General features: G+C 39.5%; 2 protein-coding genes across 8 annotated transcripts in view; one reads left to right on the top strand and one right to left on the bottom strand.

Annotated features, from left to right (window-relative positions):
- syce3 (synaptonemal complex central element protein 3) overlaps positions 1 to 16,920 on the top strand; it is an 89,357-nt gene that overhangs the window by 58,162 nt on the left and 14,275 nt on the right. The window lies entirely within an intron of this gene.
- foxi3b (forkhead box I3b) lies at positions 10,401 to 12,367 on the bottom strand. Of its 2 annotated transcripts, XM_061901839.1 has the most exons (3): positions 11,641 to 12,367; positions 11,424 to 11,555; positions 11,166 to 11,353 (listed from the first exon to the last, which is right to left on the bottom strand). In XM_061901839.1, exons 1-3 carry the CDS (start codon positions 12,239 to 12,241, stop codon positions 11,313 to 11,315), a joined length of 774 nt encoding a protein of 257 aa, XP_061757823.1. In that variant the 5' UTR covers positions 12,242 to 12,367; the 3' UTR covers positions 11,166 to 11,312. The 2 variants fall into 2 exon arrangements, with proteins under 2 accessions (XP_061757822.1, XP_061757823.1); XM_061901838.1 differs by having other exon boundaries at positions 10,401 to 11,555; positions 11,641 to 12,366.

Below are 16,920 nucleotides of genomic sequence, written 5' to 3'. Positions count from 1 at the left end.
GTAGAATGGGGGGAGGGAGCTGTGCTCTTTTCATCCGACGCAAAAAGTGCATGCGCTGCTGAGCTCTTTTTACTAGAGCTCCGGTGTGTAGGGACCAGGTTATATTGTCAGTGATCTGCACCCCCAGTTACGTCCAATGTCTTCAGAATAGCAAAACGCCACTTGGAAATATGCAAATTAGGGGTTTAGACACACCCCAAATTAAAAATGAGCATTCCAACACATTGCTAATTGTCAAAACACATGAAATAGACACCAAGTTTACATTTGTTTCTCATCTGTTTCAAATATTAGAGACAAATGCTATTAGAAGTGGTGGCCGTATTTGACTGGCAGCTATGGCGACCCCAAAGATCACCGGCGCGGGCGCCCTAGCTAAATCATTTGAATATGCCCTGAGCTACACCTGTGCCAAATTTCATTTTTACGTATAAAATTCTACATGGTCTAGCTCCATCCTATCTTGCCGATTGTATTGTACCATATGTCCCGGCAAGAAATCTGTGTTCAAAAGACTCCGGCTTATTAGTGATTCCTAAAGCCCAAAAAAAGTCTGCGGGCTGTAGAGCGTTTTCCGTTCGGGCTCCAGTACTCTGGAATGCCCTCCTGGTAACAGTTCGAGATGCTACCTCAGTAGAAGCATTTAAGTCTCACCTTAAAACTCATTTGTATACTCTAGCCTTTAAATAGACCTCCTTTTTAGACCAGTTGATCTGCCGCTTCTTTCCTTTTTCTCCTCTGTCCCCCTCACCCTTGTGGAGGGGGTCCGGTCCGATGACCATGGATGAAGTACTGGCTGTCCGGAGTCGAGACCCAGGATGGACCGCTCGTCGGGACCCAGGATGGACCGCTCGCCTGTGTATCGGTTGGGGACATCTCTACGCTGCTGATCCGCCTCCGCTTGGGATGGTTTCCTGTGGACGGGACTATCGTTGCTGTCTTGGATCCGCTTTGAACTGAACTCTCGCGGCTGTGTTGGAGCCACTATGGATTGAACTTTCACAGTATCATGTTAGACCCACTCGACATCCATTGCTTTCGGTCCCCTAGAGGGGAGGGGGGGGGTTGCCCACATTTGAGGTACTCTCCAAGGTTTCTCATAGTCATCATTGTCACTGGCGTCCCACTGGGTGTGAGTTTTCTTTGCCCTTATGTGGGTTCTTCCGAGGATGTCATAGTTGTAGTGTTTTTTACAGTCCTTTGAGACATTTGTGATTTAGGGCTATATAAATAAACATTGATTGATTGAATTTAGCGCTTTTAGACAAAAGTGAACAAAAATATCCCTAAGGGCCTCCACTAATTTAACAGTATGCTGATAATGATAACAATGCTTTCTATTTCTATGTTGATTTCTTACACTTCTGACTCTCATTTGCATGTATTATATAGTAGACTTTGTATGCAATTGCAATTTCAAGATGTTGGATGGCAGTAGTGTATGGAGAACGGCAAAGTTATGTATAGGGAGAGTATGACCAGCTGGGTTTCAGAGGTGGTCCCCAACTTGGCGCCCTGTGGTGATATGAGGGGCTTTTGACATAATTTAGGAGATTGTCTGGACATACTATGTCTAAAGGTTGTCATTTCTGCAACCTACTCTAAAACCGTGTCGGCTATGTTGTCTCTACACACGGCCCTTGAGTACTGTGTGTTGCCTAGTCAGGAAGTAGTCTTTGCTATTAAGCTGAATCTAGTCTTTTAATGCACCCTAAATAAGTGTTCATACTGTAAGTATTTTACTTATTACACATCAACTATTTTACTTATTACACACCAACTGTTCGATTAGTTGTTGCTTTAATTACCAAATTTGTAAGTGTTGATCATCCATCCATTTTCTGCCGCTTACTCCCTTTTGGGGTCGCGGGGGGCGCTGGCGCCTATCTCAGCTACAATCGGGCGGAAGGCGGGGTACACCCTGGACAAGCCCCCATCTCATCGCAGGGCCAACACTGATAGACAGACAACATTCACACTATTGCCATGTAAAACCGCTAATGCTATTCAGTAGCACGTTTGGGGAAAATCCAATGCAAATTAGCAATATTTGGAAAAATACTGTACGTTTGAGTGTTTTTTTCAAGAATATTTGTTTTGTTGGCATGGAAAAGTGAAACATTACCACTTCGAGTGCAATTTGACTGCTTGTTTGTCTGAGCCTGATGAATCTGCAACCGGACTTGACGTCACTAACAAAAAAAGGTATACAAATATCTCACCGCTTGCTTTTACGTGAATCGATAAATGGTAGTACTGACGGAATTCGGTTGGTTTCTAAAAAAAGTACTGAACTCTGTAATCATTTATGATTCTGTTATAATATTTGTAATCAGTGTCTGTAAAGCACTGCACCCACAAACTCAACTTCTAAAAATAAATTATTATAATTAGGGCAGTCAAATTATATATATTTTTTATCCATCCACCTTTAATCAGATTAGATTAAACATAGGTGATTACTCGCTTGCATGATTAAAATAAAACTGAAAAAAGACTCTAAAGGAGACGGCGTGGCGAAGTTGGGAGAGTGGCCGTGCCAGCAATCTGAGGGCTACTGGTTCAATCCCCACCTTCTACCATCCTAGTCACGTCCGTTGTGTCCTTGAGCAAGACACTTCACCCTTGCTCCTGATGGGTCCTGGTTAGCGCCTTGCATGGCAGCTCCCTCCATCAGTGTGTGAATGTGGAAATACTGTCAAAGCGCTTTGGGCTCCTTAAAAAGGGGTAGAAAAACACTCTACAAGTACAACCATTTACCATTTAATATTTGTATGCAAATGCAATTTTATTGTCAGAATGTCATCCAGGTATGGAAGTAGAATTGTCTCACACCAACTTTTATACATCAATATTCTATTAATATATATGCATGTATTAATAAATATACAAATACAAATGTGATATACAAATAAATAAATAATTTGGAGAAATAAACGCGTATTTGTAAACATATTTTTGAGCTTTGAAAATATACACAAATAAAATGTATAAATACAAAAATGTGACTTACGGATAAATCAAGCATTTGTATAAATAAACGTGTATTTGTAAATATATTTTTGAAATTTGAATATAAATATGCTTGATTTTGTATTTGTATTTGTATTGAATATGCATATGTGGATCACTTTTTTTGCTTTTGTGCCGATGAGATGTTCCTTCCACAAACCAGATGCGCTTTTTTTTTTTTAACGAGCATGATGGCGGTGCCTTGTTGTCAGGGCGTGTCATTGCTGGTTTTACGAGCAGAGGAGCATTTTCGGCAATGCACAATCATGGAGTACTTACAATCAGACAATGTGTGTAGATAGAAAAGGGAGAATGGACTCATTTTGGCTGGAAAACTAACAATAAAGCGAAGTGAATTATATTTATATAGCGCTTTTTTCAAGTGACTCAAAGCGCTTTACAATGTGAAACCCAATATCTAAGTTACATTCAAAACCAGTGTGGGTGGCACTGGGAGCAGGTGGGTAAGGTGTCTTGGCCAAGGACACAACAGCAGTGACTAGGATGGTTCAAGCGGGGATCGAACATGCAACCCTACAGTTGCTGGAACGGCCGCTCTACCAACCGAGCTATACCGCCCCAAAGACACGGAATAGCTAGCTAGCGGCTAAAGTCCATCCACAGTCTGCAGTGTTTTTGCATGTATTAAATCACTAATCAACGACTAATATCCAAGTACAATCAAACAGTGTGTGTGTAACAAATACAATACTTAGTTTAAACACTTTAAAAGCCTCAACTAAAGAAAAAACTGTCACATTCAACATAATGGCAAAGACTACTTCCTGGCCAAAGCATCACACCTACAATGGCTACACTCTCGACGCCACTGCCCTCTAACTTAATTAACAACTGCATGCAATATTATGGACTATGAAATACAGTATAATACTTGCAAATGATACACAGAAGTTTAACAAAACAATATGACTGGACAGCACAGCTCAGTGTTCAATGTTAAATTAAAACTTTTTTTTTTTAATTTAAAGTTTACTTACACATTTCAACACTCACAAAAGTACCGAACATTGGTACCGTTGAGTAGTGGTACTGATTCCCGGTAACAGGAACATGTGTCATATTGATTCAAATGTAAAAGGTTCAATCCAAAATTTAAAAAAATGAACTCAAAACCCCGTTTCCATATGAGTTGTGACATTTTGTTGGATGTAAATATAAACGGAATACAATGATTTGCAAATCATTTTCATCCCATATTCAGTTGAATACTCTACAAAAACAACATATTTGATGTTCAAACTGATGATTTTTTTTTTGCAAATAATCATTAACTTTAGAATTTGATGCCAGCAACACTTGACAAAGAAGTTGGGAAAGGTGGAAATAAATACTGATAAAGTTGAGGAATGCTCATCAAACACTTATATGGAACATCCTACAGGTGTGCAGACTAATTGGGAACAGGTGGGTGCCATGATTGGGTATGAAAGCAGCTTAGATGAAATACTAAGTAATTCACAAATAAGGATGGGGTGAGGGTCGCCACTTTGTAAGCAAATTGTCAAACAGTTTTAGAACAACATTTCTCGACGAGCTATTGCAAGGAATTTAGGGATTTTACCATCTACGGTCCGTAAAATCATCAAAAAGTTCAGAGAATATGGAGAAATCACTGCACGTAAGCGATAATATTACGGACTTTTGACCCCTCAGGCGGTACTGCATCAAAAAACGACATCAGTGTGTAAAGGATATCACCACATGGGCTCAGGACCACTTCATAAAACCACTGTCAGTAATTACAGTTGGTCGCTACATATGTAAGTGCAAGTTAAAACTCTACTATGCAAAGCCAAACCCATTTATCAACAATATCCTGAAACACCGCCGGCTTGGCTAAGATGGACTGATGCAAAGTGGAAAGGTGTTCTGTGGTCTGACGAGTCCACATTTCAAATTATATTTGCAAACAGAGGACGTGGTGTCCTCCAGAACAAAGAGGAAAATAAACATTCGGATTGTTATGGGCGCCAAGTTCAAAAGCCAGCATCCTTAGTGCCCAAGGCATGGGTAACTTACACATCTGTGAAGGCACCATTAATGCTGAATGGTCCAAACAGATTTTGGAGCAACATATGCTGTCGTCCAAGCAACGTTATCATGGATGCCCCTATTTATTTCATCAAGAAAAGGGTTACAACAGCGTGGCTTCGTAAAAAAAAGTGTGGGTACTTTTCGGGCCCGCCTGCAGTCCAGACCTGTCTCCCATCGAAAATGTGTGGCGCATTATGAGGCGTGAAATACGACAGTGGAGACCCTGGAATGTTGAACGACTGAAGCTCTACATAAAACAAGAATGGGAAAGAATTCCACTTTCAAAGCTTCAACAATTAGTTTCCTCGGTTCCCAAACGTTTATTGAGTGTTGTTAAAAGAAAAGGTGATGTAACACAGTGGTGAACATGCCCTTTCCCAACTACTTTGGCACGTGTTGCAGCCATGAAATTCTAAGTTAATTATTATTTGTAAAAAAAAATAAAGTTTATCAGTTTGGACATCAAATATATTGTCTTTGTAGTGCATTCAATTGAATGTGGGTTGAAAAGGATTTGCCAATCATTGTATTCTGTTTATATTTACATCTAACACAATTTCCCAACTCATATGGAAACGCAGTTTGTAAATATATCATGTAATATAACATTGAACATGATAAACCTGCGAACAGTTTCTCCATGATAAATATGTACGTTATCACTAATGTCATACATAAATGATAAATGGGTTGTACTTGTATAGCGCTTTTCTACCTTCAAGGTACTCAAAGCGCTTTGACACTACTTCCACATTTACCCATTCACACACACATTCACACACTGATGGAGGGAGCTGCCATGCAAGGCGCCAACCAGCACACATCAGGAGCAAGGGTGAAGTGTCTTGCTCAGGACACAACGGACGTGACGAGGTTGGTACTAGGTGGGAATTGAACCAGGGACGCTCGGGTTGCGCACGGCCACTCTCCCCACTGCGCCACGCCATCCATAATTTCATAATAATCCAGAAATGAGTTCAACTACAACAGATGTCCACTTCAGTTTTAGGGCTTTCTCCCTCTCTCTTCCTGCAAAGCCCTCCTCATATCGTCATGTTTACTGCATGTTGACATGGAAAATATTTTAGGGTGAACTAGCAATGATTCATATATACACAGCCACTCTCTGTGCTCTGTGTTTGTCTTTAAACTTCACTTTTCCCCAAATCGTGTATATAAGCCATGTTTAGGAAGGCGAGAACACTCACGACTTTGCTCTCCAGGGACTGACAGGGATGGACATTACTAAGAGGATACTGCTTTTTTTTGGAAAATTTACTGGAATTCTTCTAAAGCAGAACATTTTTGGGGGACTGAAATGGTTGGTAAGGGGTAATGGAATGTATCGATCGATAACTAGAATTTAGTTGTAGAAAACTATTGCTATTTTTTTATTTTATTTTTTTAATTACAAGCTTTTAGAGCAGGCAGACTCCGAGCTGTGCTCAAAGACATTGTGCATGTGTTCCATTGACCTTTAAAGAGCGCAAAAGTTGCAGACCAAGGGCACATTATTTGGTGCTTTCATAACCTGCATACGTGTGTCAGGAGTGTGTGTGGATGTTTACACATAACACTGAGCTGGTAAATCCTGAGCCCACTCCTTGCTGGAATACTGAGCATGACCGCATTTCTCCAGGCTTGACGTCTTCCCCTGCCGTTTACTAAACAGCTTTGATAGGACATGACTGTTTTAGTAAATACAGAAGTCGTACGTGCCTGTGTTTTGGGTTGATTTGGTACTAGGACAGTTAGGATTCTGGTTCTGATAGTATTGAGCTAGCAAAAGAACAACAACAACCCTTTTTGCATTAATTTGAACAGATTCGCTGCCTGCCAGGGCTTAGAAGAAATGTATTACACTGTTGCTAGACTACAAACTCACACAGAGATAATCGTTTTCCTTCTTAGTTTATGATATAAACATCTTCTGCTACGTACACACATACATGTATCAACAATGCGTGTTTGGGCAAATTCAGTCAGTTCGACAGGTGTGTAAAATAGCCACAAGCCAGGCAGCAGGTGAGGGTGTGGATTTATTAGATTTTATTTTGATGACTGCAGTATTGAGCAATAATTTCAACGCCTAAGGCAAGGAAGGTGCGGGTGATAGATGGATAGATAGATGGAGGGCTGGATGCTGCGTCCTTGAATCAAAGGATCCCTATGACATGTCAAAAAATAATGCATGATTCCAGATTCAAGAGTCTTTATTGTCATTATGCCAATGGGAGAGGATATTTATGATAATGACAAAAATTAAAAAAAAAACACTCCCAATTTCAAATTGGAACATATTGAAACATATTCTTAGATGACAAGTGATACGTCGTAGAAAGAGGCAAAAGACATTGACGCATGATTGATGACCTGACAGTAGCAACATAAAATAATTGACTAAATAATATGTAAATATTGAATGCATAAGTACAATAATTTGGAAATCATTTCATTTCAGGGCAATAGATCAGTGGTTCTCAACCTTTTTTCAGTGATGTACCCCCTGTAAACATTTTTTTAATTCAAGTACCCCCTAATCAGAGCAAAGCATTTTTGGTTGAAAAAAAAAGAGATAAAGAAGTAAAATACAGCACTATGTCATCAGTTTCTGATTAATCCAATTGTATAACAGTGCAAAATATCGCTCATTTGTAGTGGTCTTTCTTGAACTATTTGGAAAAAAATATATAAAAATAACTAAAAACTTGTTGAAAAAAAAAACAAGTGATTCAATTATAAATAAATATTTCAACACATAGAAGTAATCAACTTAAAGTGCCCTCTTTGGAGATTGTAATAGAGATACATCTGGATTAATGAACTTAATTCTAAACATTTCTTTACAAAAAAAGAAATATTTTACATCAATATTTATGGAACATGTCCACAAAAAAAAATCTAGCTGTCAACACTGGGTATTGCATTGTTGCATTTCTTTTCACAGTTTATGAACGTACATTCACATTTTGTTGAAGTATTATTCAATGAATATATATTTATAAAGGATTTTTGAATTGTTGTTATTTTTAGAATATTTTTAAAGAAAATCTCACGTAGCCCTTGGCATACCTTCAAGTACCCCCAGGGGTACGCGTACCCTCATTTGAGAACCACTGCAATAGGTTATAGGAATTTTATGGTTTCTGTGTTTTTTTTTTTTTTACCTGCCGTGCCTTATTAAAAAAAAGTACACCTGGGAAGCTTAGTACTCTGAAATCCGACATTTGGATTAATAACTCCAAATTTGCATTGGTTAGTTGAAGCAGTTTAAATGAGACAGCAGGAAGTGACTTCCCGTGTTAATGGAGTATTTCTGTCATGTTCGTATGGGCGGAAAGAGCTCATTTTGGATAAATAACGCCACCCGTATATTCTTGATGCCACATTGTTCACCTGTCGGTTCAAAGTCTGAACAGGATGTGGAGTAGGGCGGGGTAAAAAAAGAATAAAAAAACATATGTATTCAAATTGTGGATAGCAAAACAAGCATGTTTAGACGGTGATTCTGTTTCATAATACTTTGCACACTCATCTTCAAGTCTCTTTCCTTCATTGAAATGGCTCTGATCCATTGTGAAAACTGCAAGTATTTGCATATGAAATTGCCTTGGTCGCAATTCCCCCACAAATGACAGGATATTCGTCAGGAATTGAAACCGAATTAATCAAGTCTGACTTTCATCTGACTTAATACATTCTCATAGTTATTCAATCATTTATGCAAATTTTATCTTTCTGATCTTTTCGCCCTCAAACCATCAGGTTGTTAAATTCCACTTAAACCTTTCCTTCTTTTACGTACTTCTCTCACTTTTTTTCTGTCTTTGTTTCAGTGTTTCTCTTTCTTTTTGTGTTTAGTGTAAATGAATGTCATGCTGCCTGTGTTTCAGGGTAAATAAAGGCTTCAGGCTGACATCCATCAAATTAGACTTTACTGAATGTGTATGTGTGTGCAGAAACAAGTATGGTACAGTAATATCAGTGTTGATAATGTGTCCATAAATCACAGATTGAGTAATTTTGCTAAGCAAACTTGCCAAAGCTGTTTTCTGAGACATTTAATTTGCAGATTTCAATTTCATATGCCTGCGATGAGTTGTAGACTTGTCTAGGGTGTACGCCGCCTTCCGCCCGATTGTAGCTGAGATAGACACCAGCGCCCCCCGTGACCCCAAAGGGAATAGGCGGTAGGAAATGGATGGAATTTCATATGCTTTTTTATCCAGTTGTACCTTTTTTATGGCATTGTTGTTTATTGAAGGTCTTAATGACTGCCACCAGTTTGACAATAAAATATTTTTGTCTTTGACTTTTTGTCTGTTGCTTTCACATGTTTAAGGGTTGGATGGAATATTAGATTTAGTGGCCATTGGGGCCAATTCCGGCCCCCGAATGGTACAAGATCGGCCAAAGTTCAGTTCAAAACATGGGAGAGTGGCATTTTTGCAGCACATTCCTAAAAACACTAGAACTCTCCTGTTGGATGGAGGAACATTGGCCGATCCTTGCATTGACATTTCTACCTCAGAAAGGTCAGCGTCCACTGCAGTGGACACTTTCATTTTGCATATCATGGCTTTTGTGTACTCTGACAAAAAAAAAAAAAAAAAAAATATTCACTACAATCGGGAGGAAGGCGGGGTACACCCTGGACAAGTCGCCAAATCATCGCAGGGCCAACACAGATAGACAGACAACATTCACACTCACATTCACACACTAGGGCCAATTTAGTGTTGCCAATCAACCTATCCCCAGGTGCATGTTTTGGGTGCATGTTTTGTGAAAGGATGCCGGTTCTCAAAACAAGAATAACAGTGGAGGAAAAAGTCATGTTCCCCGTCCTTAGCGTTCTGGAAATTTGGCTCCCAAAACAGTTTAGTTGATTAGCCCTGCTTTATAGTACTCTTTAGATTTAATTTATAATCCAATTTGATGGTTAATTATCCATTAAAATTCATGATTGCTTTGTCAGCACTTACTTGCAAAACCTTGAGAAGGTTGTCACAATTGATCCTGATGGTGAGTAATGCCACATTCAGTCAGCAGTATGCAGAAGCACGATGACGGTATTAAGTTGTTAAGGGGTGGAGGGTTAGCATGGGAATGTGCATTTTTATCATTGAGAAGAATCAGTTAAACAATCCATCACACAAGGATCAGGTTTCACTTACATGCTGCTTTTACTCTATACTGGTCATCTCTTTCCCTGGCAGGGCTTTTTTTCTGTCATTCTGTTCTTGTTTTCAGTTCTACTTTAGGTTCACAATTTGTTATTATTTTTGAACAATGCAAAAACTGTTCTCATGTTGATAAAAAAAATGCAACTGTCAAAGTCGAAAGCATTTTATTAATATCAAAAACACAACATAGCATTACATTACATTATGAATATTAACAGCTTTACAAACAGACCAGTAACATAAATGATTAACATTGCAAGACACATTCAACAAGACTTTTGTAACTTCATAAGATTTTTACCGAAAAAAATGTTTTTATAAAAGCAGAAGCAACACAAGATGTAGACAAATGTGTAATGAAGCACCTTCTAAATGTGCTGCCTACGTTGTGTTTGTGTGATAACCATCAAAGAATCACAGACAGTTGTGTGGAACAGACTGATGTCAGCAGATCAGATCAGTTAGAATTGAGTCAGCTCTGATAGACACCAGCGTTTGGTTGGGATAAAAAGCTGACATCGGAGTTGATACTCTCAGACAGTTTCAGCCCTCCGCTGCTGACTCGGCTGTTCCTGTGGGAATCAAGGTGTGCTCGTCTGCTGTCACACGCTCTTGTGACCAACTGTCTCAGTCAGCGCAAACATGCTAAGGCTGTTTTGTATCTCAAAACAACATTGGATCTCTACTGCAAAAGAAAGTACGACCAGTTGTCCCTCCCCTTATGTTAAACCTCAGTGCCCTCGCGGTGATAGATGATTCCCGTTGAGCCCAGCGGGGGGTAGAAGTGTCCGCTGGACCCACTGTACTGGCTCAGGATTGGACTTGAGTACCCCAGTGAAGAGTGGGTGGGTGAAGAGGAGAGCACAGGGGAAGCTTGCACCTGTTGAAGCCATTCTCGGCCAGCTGAGTTTGGGGAGTAGCTACTAAAACTTCCAGGCTGTGGAAGCCTGTGAGGCCCATCCATGGGGATGTTGACCTGCAGGGGTCGGATCAAGCCATCACCTCCCACATCATTGGCAGATCCAGCAGTCACTCCGGACATCTCGGATAGGAAGCTGCTTAGACAAGGTGTAGCACCAGACGATGACGGTGAAGGAATTCTGTCCGGTGTTGGGGAGATGTTAAGGGCAGAGTTGGCAGAGAGCTTGGGACTTCCCCTGTCACTCTCACCTGACTCAGTGGCCCCTGAACCACCTTCCACACCAGAAAGGGAGTCTGACTTTCTCTTTCTTTTGCGACGGAAGTTTCCATTGTCGAACATCTTTTCACAGTTGGGGTCGAGTGTCCAGTAGTTGCCCTTGCCTGTAAAAGGATAGGGATACATTAGGATATTTCAATAAGACATAGGCTGCATAACAAAGGAAAGGCATACATCTCAAAATATTACCTGGATCATCTTCATCTCTCGGTACTTTTTTGAAGCAGTCATTCAGTGACAGGTTGTGTCTGATGGAATTTTGCCAGCCTGCTTTACTCTTGTTGTAGAAAGGGAAGTTGTCTGCGACATATTGGTAGATCTGACTCAGGGTCAGCCTGCGGTCTGGTGCTCCGTGGATAGCCATGGCGATGAGAGCGGAGTAAGAATAAGGGGGTCGGACCAGCTTCATCAAGTCCTCTTGTGAAGGCAGGGAAAACCAGCTCAACTCCCCTCCTGGGCCTCCAGCACCTGTAGCACCGAGGTAAGGCCTCTGCATGCCGTAGTGCTGCGGGACAAAGGGAGGGCCGGGGTTGCCCGGTGGCCCGTTGGTGGTCAGGTATGATGGTGTGTTGATCCCAGAGCCGTTGAACCAAAGGTAAGGGTTAGCGGAGGCCGTGCTGAAGTCGCCCAGCTCGTATGATGTCGGCGTGGTACGCTGAGGACTTGGCAGCGATGGCGGAGGGTAGTAGCAGTCACTGTACAAGCTGAGTTCAGGAGGCTCCTGGCCGAGGCTCGGAAATTGAGGGCCACAACGTGGTGGAGACTGGTCCTGTGTCTCAAATGTAGACATTGTCAAGCAGGGTTTTTTCTTACCTTGACGAGAGCGTTCAGTTTATGAAACTGTTGGAGGTAGCAAGCTGATCCAAACTGCTGTCCTTGCTTGTCCGTTTTGCCCTTGCTTTATGTTCACATGTCACCTGTCATACCTGCTTTATCGGCCTCCCGGAAACGCCCCCAGTCTCGTTTGATTGGTTGTCTCCTTAGGTGAGCAGCCTGTTTTTTTTTCGGCTTATTCAGTTCCCTGAGGGGTTTGGTTCAACCTTGTTTAAATCCATTGTCTTAAAACTTAAGCTGTAACAGTATGACTGAGTTCAGTTGTATGTGTTTCTATTATTACTATGCAAATAAAAAAATAATGAATAAAATGGCTTCGCCTGCTCAGTACAAACATGATTAATTAAGTTGTGTCCTTGCCAGCATGGATTTAAACCTTATGGCTGAATGGAAAATATATGTATATGATAATTTGTTTTTCTGTAACTGTACTTTGTCTGAATAAAGGATGTGCATTAAGTAATACAAAATATTCATTGACTTTAACCAATATATTATCACGTGATACTTGTTCCCCCAAAACTTTTCTTCCTATGAGGTGAAATTAAAATTAAAGCAAAAAACTAAAAGTTATGTTGTGAATGAGCTATCGGTAAAATACATGAAGATGGGGTAGGATTAAATATAAGATTTGTTTCTCTCTACTCCGTTTCAGATATGTTGAAATGTGCAAATATTATCACATGATGTTCCTTTATGAAACTTTTTCAATGTTACTTTAAAACAAATAAACCACAACATGGGTATTGAGCCAACAATACTCGACCATACATTACCTTACCAGTTCCATAAAAAAAAAACGTGTTTTGAAGACTGTTATTATTATCAGTCAAAGCCACCACAGTTCTTTATATTTAGAATAACTGGTTGGTGGAGGTTTATTTCAAACATGTTTACAGTTTTAATATGATACATCACATATTTTCCATTTCTATTACAGCATGCCCAAAAAGGAGTAGGAAGAAGCAAAGCTTATTTAATCCTTCCCTGTCTTAAAGTCATAGGAATTACTAAGACATATGTTTACTTCCTGTACTTAATTTGCAACACAATTTACATCAAGGATTTGTAAATACAACGGTTATCATAAAAAAAAAAATAGTTGAATTAATTATTATTCACCTAATAAGATTAATAATATATTTTCAAAAAGTTCAAGACGTTTATTATATGTATGCACTTTTAGTTTGAAAAGTTTCTTAAAGGGGAACTGCACTGTTTTAAATTGTGCCTATCATTCAAATTCTGTATGTCACACAAGCACACGTTTTTATTTTTTTGATGCATTCTAACTAGTAAATAAATGCGATCAAAAGTCGTCTTACAATGGGAGTCGCTATATTGTGCCAAAAAAGCCCTTAAAAACATCCAAACAGTTCCATCAAAGTTTGATATACATGCTGTAAGTATACAGTATGTGTAATGTAGTAACAGGCACATTTATAATAACATATTACATTTATGCATTTTAAGCATACGGCAGCACATTCTTTAAAGAATTTCACAAAAAAGTCACAGCCAGACATTAAAGGCCTACTGAAATTAGATTTTCTTATTCAAACGGGAATAGCAGGTCCATTCTATGTGTCATACTTGATCATTTCGCAATATTGCCATATTTTTGCTGAAAGGATTTAGTACAGAACATTGACGATAAAGTTTGCAACTTTTGGTCGCTAATAGAAAAGCCCTGCCTGTACCGGAAGTATGTGCGCGTGACGTCACTGGTTGCATGGCTCCACACATATTCCCATTGTTTTTAATTAGAGCCACCATCAGTAAGAGCAATTTGGGCCGAGAAAGCGACAATTTCCCCATGAATTTGAGCAAGGATGAAAGATTTGTGGATTAGGTTATTGATAGTGAAGGAATAGAAGAAAAAAAAGCGACGGCTCCGGGCGACAACAGTGTGAGCGTTTCAGATGTAATTAGACACATTTACTAGGATAATTCTGGAAAATCCCTTATCTGCTTATTGTGTTAATAGTGTTTTAGTGAGATTTTAAAGATTGTAAAGACATACCTCGAGGTCGGATGGCTGCGGTGAACACAAAGTTTCTCAGGGAGAAGCCGAGGAGCCAAGCTCACAGCTGCCGCTGCTGCAGGAGGACGAATAATCCAATTATTTCTCCGGTAAGATGTATATGACAATTTCCCCATCCAAAAACACACTGGTTGACGTAGAGAAAACATGTTCGCTTGACCGCTCCGCTTCACAACAAACAAAGAAACACCGGCTGTGTCTCGGTGCTAAAGACAGCTGCAATACACCGCTTTCCACCAACAGCATTGTTTTTTATAGTCCCCATTATTAAATGAACAAATTGCAAAAGATTCAGCAACACAGATGTCCAAAATACGGTGTAATTATGCGGTTAAAGCCGACGACCTTTAGCCGCGAGTGGTGCAGCTGCTAATATTTCCTGACAGTCAGTGACGTCACACGTACGCGTCATCATTCCGCGACGTTTTCAACAAGAAACTCGCGGGAAATTTAAAATTGCAATTTAGTAAACTAAAAAGGCCGTATTGGCATGTGTTGCAATGTTAATATTTCATCATTGATGTATAAACTATCACACTGCGTGGTCAGTAGTAGTGGGTTTCAGTAGGCCTTTAAATTTCTTTCCACACAACTAAAAAAGTGTCTTAAGGAAAATCAGACGTGTGAGCACTAGAACTGGATGTACTATGGATAAATAGGACCATTTATTTTTTTATGTCTTTTTATTGTTTTGTACTTGTCTTAGTCATTATGTATGTGTTTCTCACCTTTCTGAACTTTTCTTTAAAAGCCTAACCAGGGATGAGTATTGCAAAATAGCCTGTGTCTACAAGCCTTATGTGCATTGACATTGATTACCTATGGGTAGCAATGTTTATTATACTGTCCTTGTCAAATAAACTAATACAGATTAAAATAATGCATCACCACGTTCGCTTTTACCAATGACAACATCACTGATTACCACTCACTTCAAACTTCATTAGAGTAAACAAACATAATTAAACATCACTTACTGTACAATGTCTGCTTTCATTGTTAGTCCCGTTTAGATGAAGAATGACTCATAATCCTTGTCGAATTATGTCCTTATCCTACTACTACCAAGGTGAGAGGCATTACTATGATCTAAAAAAAAACTTTCACAAGCTCCATGGCGAGAAAGCAGCTCACCAGCCGATGATGTCAACATAGCCACACAAGGTCTGTGATCACGGCGCTGCTATAAATATTTAGTCTACTTTAGCACAATATCACTAATACATAGTTAATATTGAAGTAGATGGCACTGTGTTGGCAGTTTTCTGATGGTTATTAGAGGTTTGTAAGAGCGAAGTAAAGAACCTCCCATTGACGCCATTGTAAGCAGACTTTTATTAGTGTTTGTATACGAGTTGGAATGCATTAAAAAAAATGACATCTGTCTCCGTGTCTTACATAAGGATTGTGAACGATAGGCAAAAAAAAAGTGCAGTTCCCCTTTAAATTGGATCATAGTAGTACATGTTTTGACTTCTTTGCGTTACCAATTCCATAATTTAATTCCACAATCTGACATTCAAAAGGTTTTAATGTCCCAGTTTTGTAAATTGGAGTAATGTCGAACTGCTTCATATTTAGGCTATTTAATTTGGGAAAAAGTAACATGAGCTTCTCTTTTAATGTGTCCAATTCACTGGTTGCAATATTATCTATCTTGAATATAGGTCAATTGATATAACTATAAATTACAATTGATCATGTACTAGCAGTATAATGTAAGTGTATTGAATAATAGTAATTATAAAAAATATTATTATTTTTGTTAGTATTATTGCATTTAATTTATAACACTTTATATTGACCAAGTTCCCCTAGCATTCAAAAAAGCGGTTATTCATCCTCTTCTTAAAAGACCTAACCTCGATCCTGACCTCATGGTAAACTACCGACCGGTGTCTCACCTTCCCTTTATTTCAAAAATCCTTTAAAAAATTGTTGCGGAGCAGTTAAATGAACACTTAGCGTCTAACAATCTATGTGAAACCTTTCAATCCGGTTTCAGGGCAAATCACTCCACGGAGACAGTCCTCGCAAAAATGACTGATGATCTATTGCTAACGATGGATTCTGATGCGTCATCTATGTTGCTGCTCCTCGATCTTAGCGCTGCTTTTGATACCGCCGATCATAATATTTTATTAGAACGTATCAAAACACGAATTGGTATGTCAGACTTAGCCCTGTCTTGGTTTAACTCTTATCTTACTGATAGGATGCAGTGTGTCTCCCATAACAATGTGACCTCGGACTACGTTAAGGTAACGTGTGGAGTTCCCCAGGGTTCGGTCCTTGGCCCTGCACTCTTCAGCATCTACATGCTGCCGCTAGGTGACATCATCCGCAAATACAGTATTAGCTTTCACTGCTATGCTGATGACACCCAACTCTACATGCCACTAAAGCTGACCAACATGCCGGATTGTAGTCAGCTGGAGGCGTGTCTTAATGAAATTAAATAATGGATGTCCGCTAACTTTTTGCAACTCAACGCCAAAAAAACAGAAATGCTGATTATCGGTCCTGCTAGACACCGAACTCTATTTAATAATACAACTCTAACATTTGACAACCAAACAATTAAACAAGGC

Source organism: Nerophis ophidion, linkage group LG05 (assembly GCF_033978795.1).
Source record: "Nerophis ophidion isolate RoL-2023_Sa linkage group LG05, RoL_Noph_v1.0, whole genome shotgun sequence".
Lineage (NCBI taxonomy): Eukaryota > Metazoa > Chordata > Actinopteri > Syngnathiformes > Syngnathidae > Nerophis > Nerophis ophidion.
Note: the sequence above shows the minus strand (reverse complement) of the source record. Positions and strands in the feature narration are given on the sequence as shown.

Bases quoted from the DNA above. Each gene is read 5' to 3' on its own strand.
- foxi3b (XM_061901838.1), bottom strand. From the start codon at position 12,241: ATGTCTACATTTGAGACACAGGACCAGTCTCCACCACGTTGTGGCCCT. The intron at 11,556-11,640 runs GTAATATTTTGA...ATCCTTTTACAG, and splicing joins GAGAGATGAAGATGATCCAG to GCAAGGGCAACTACTGGACA.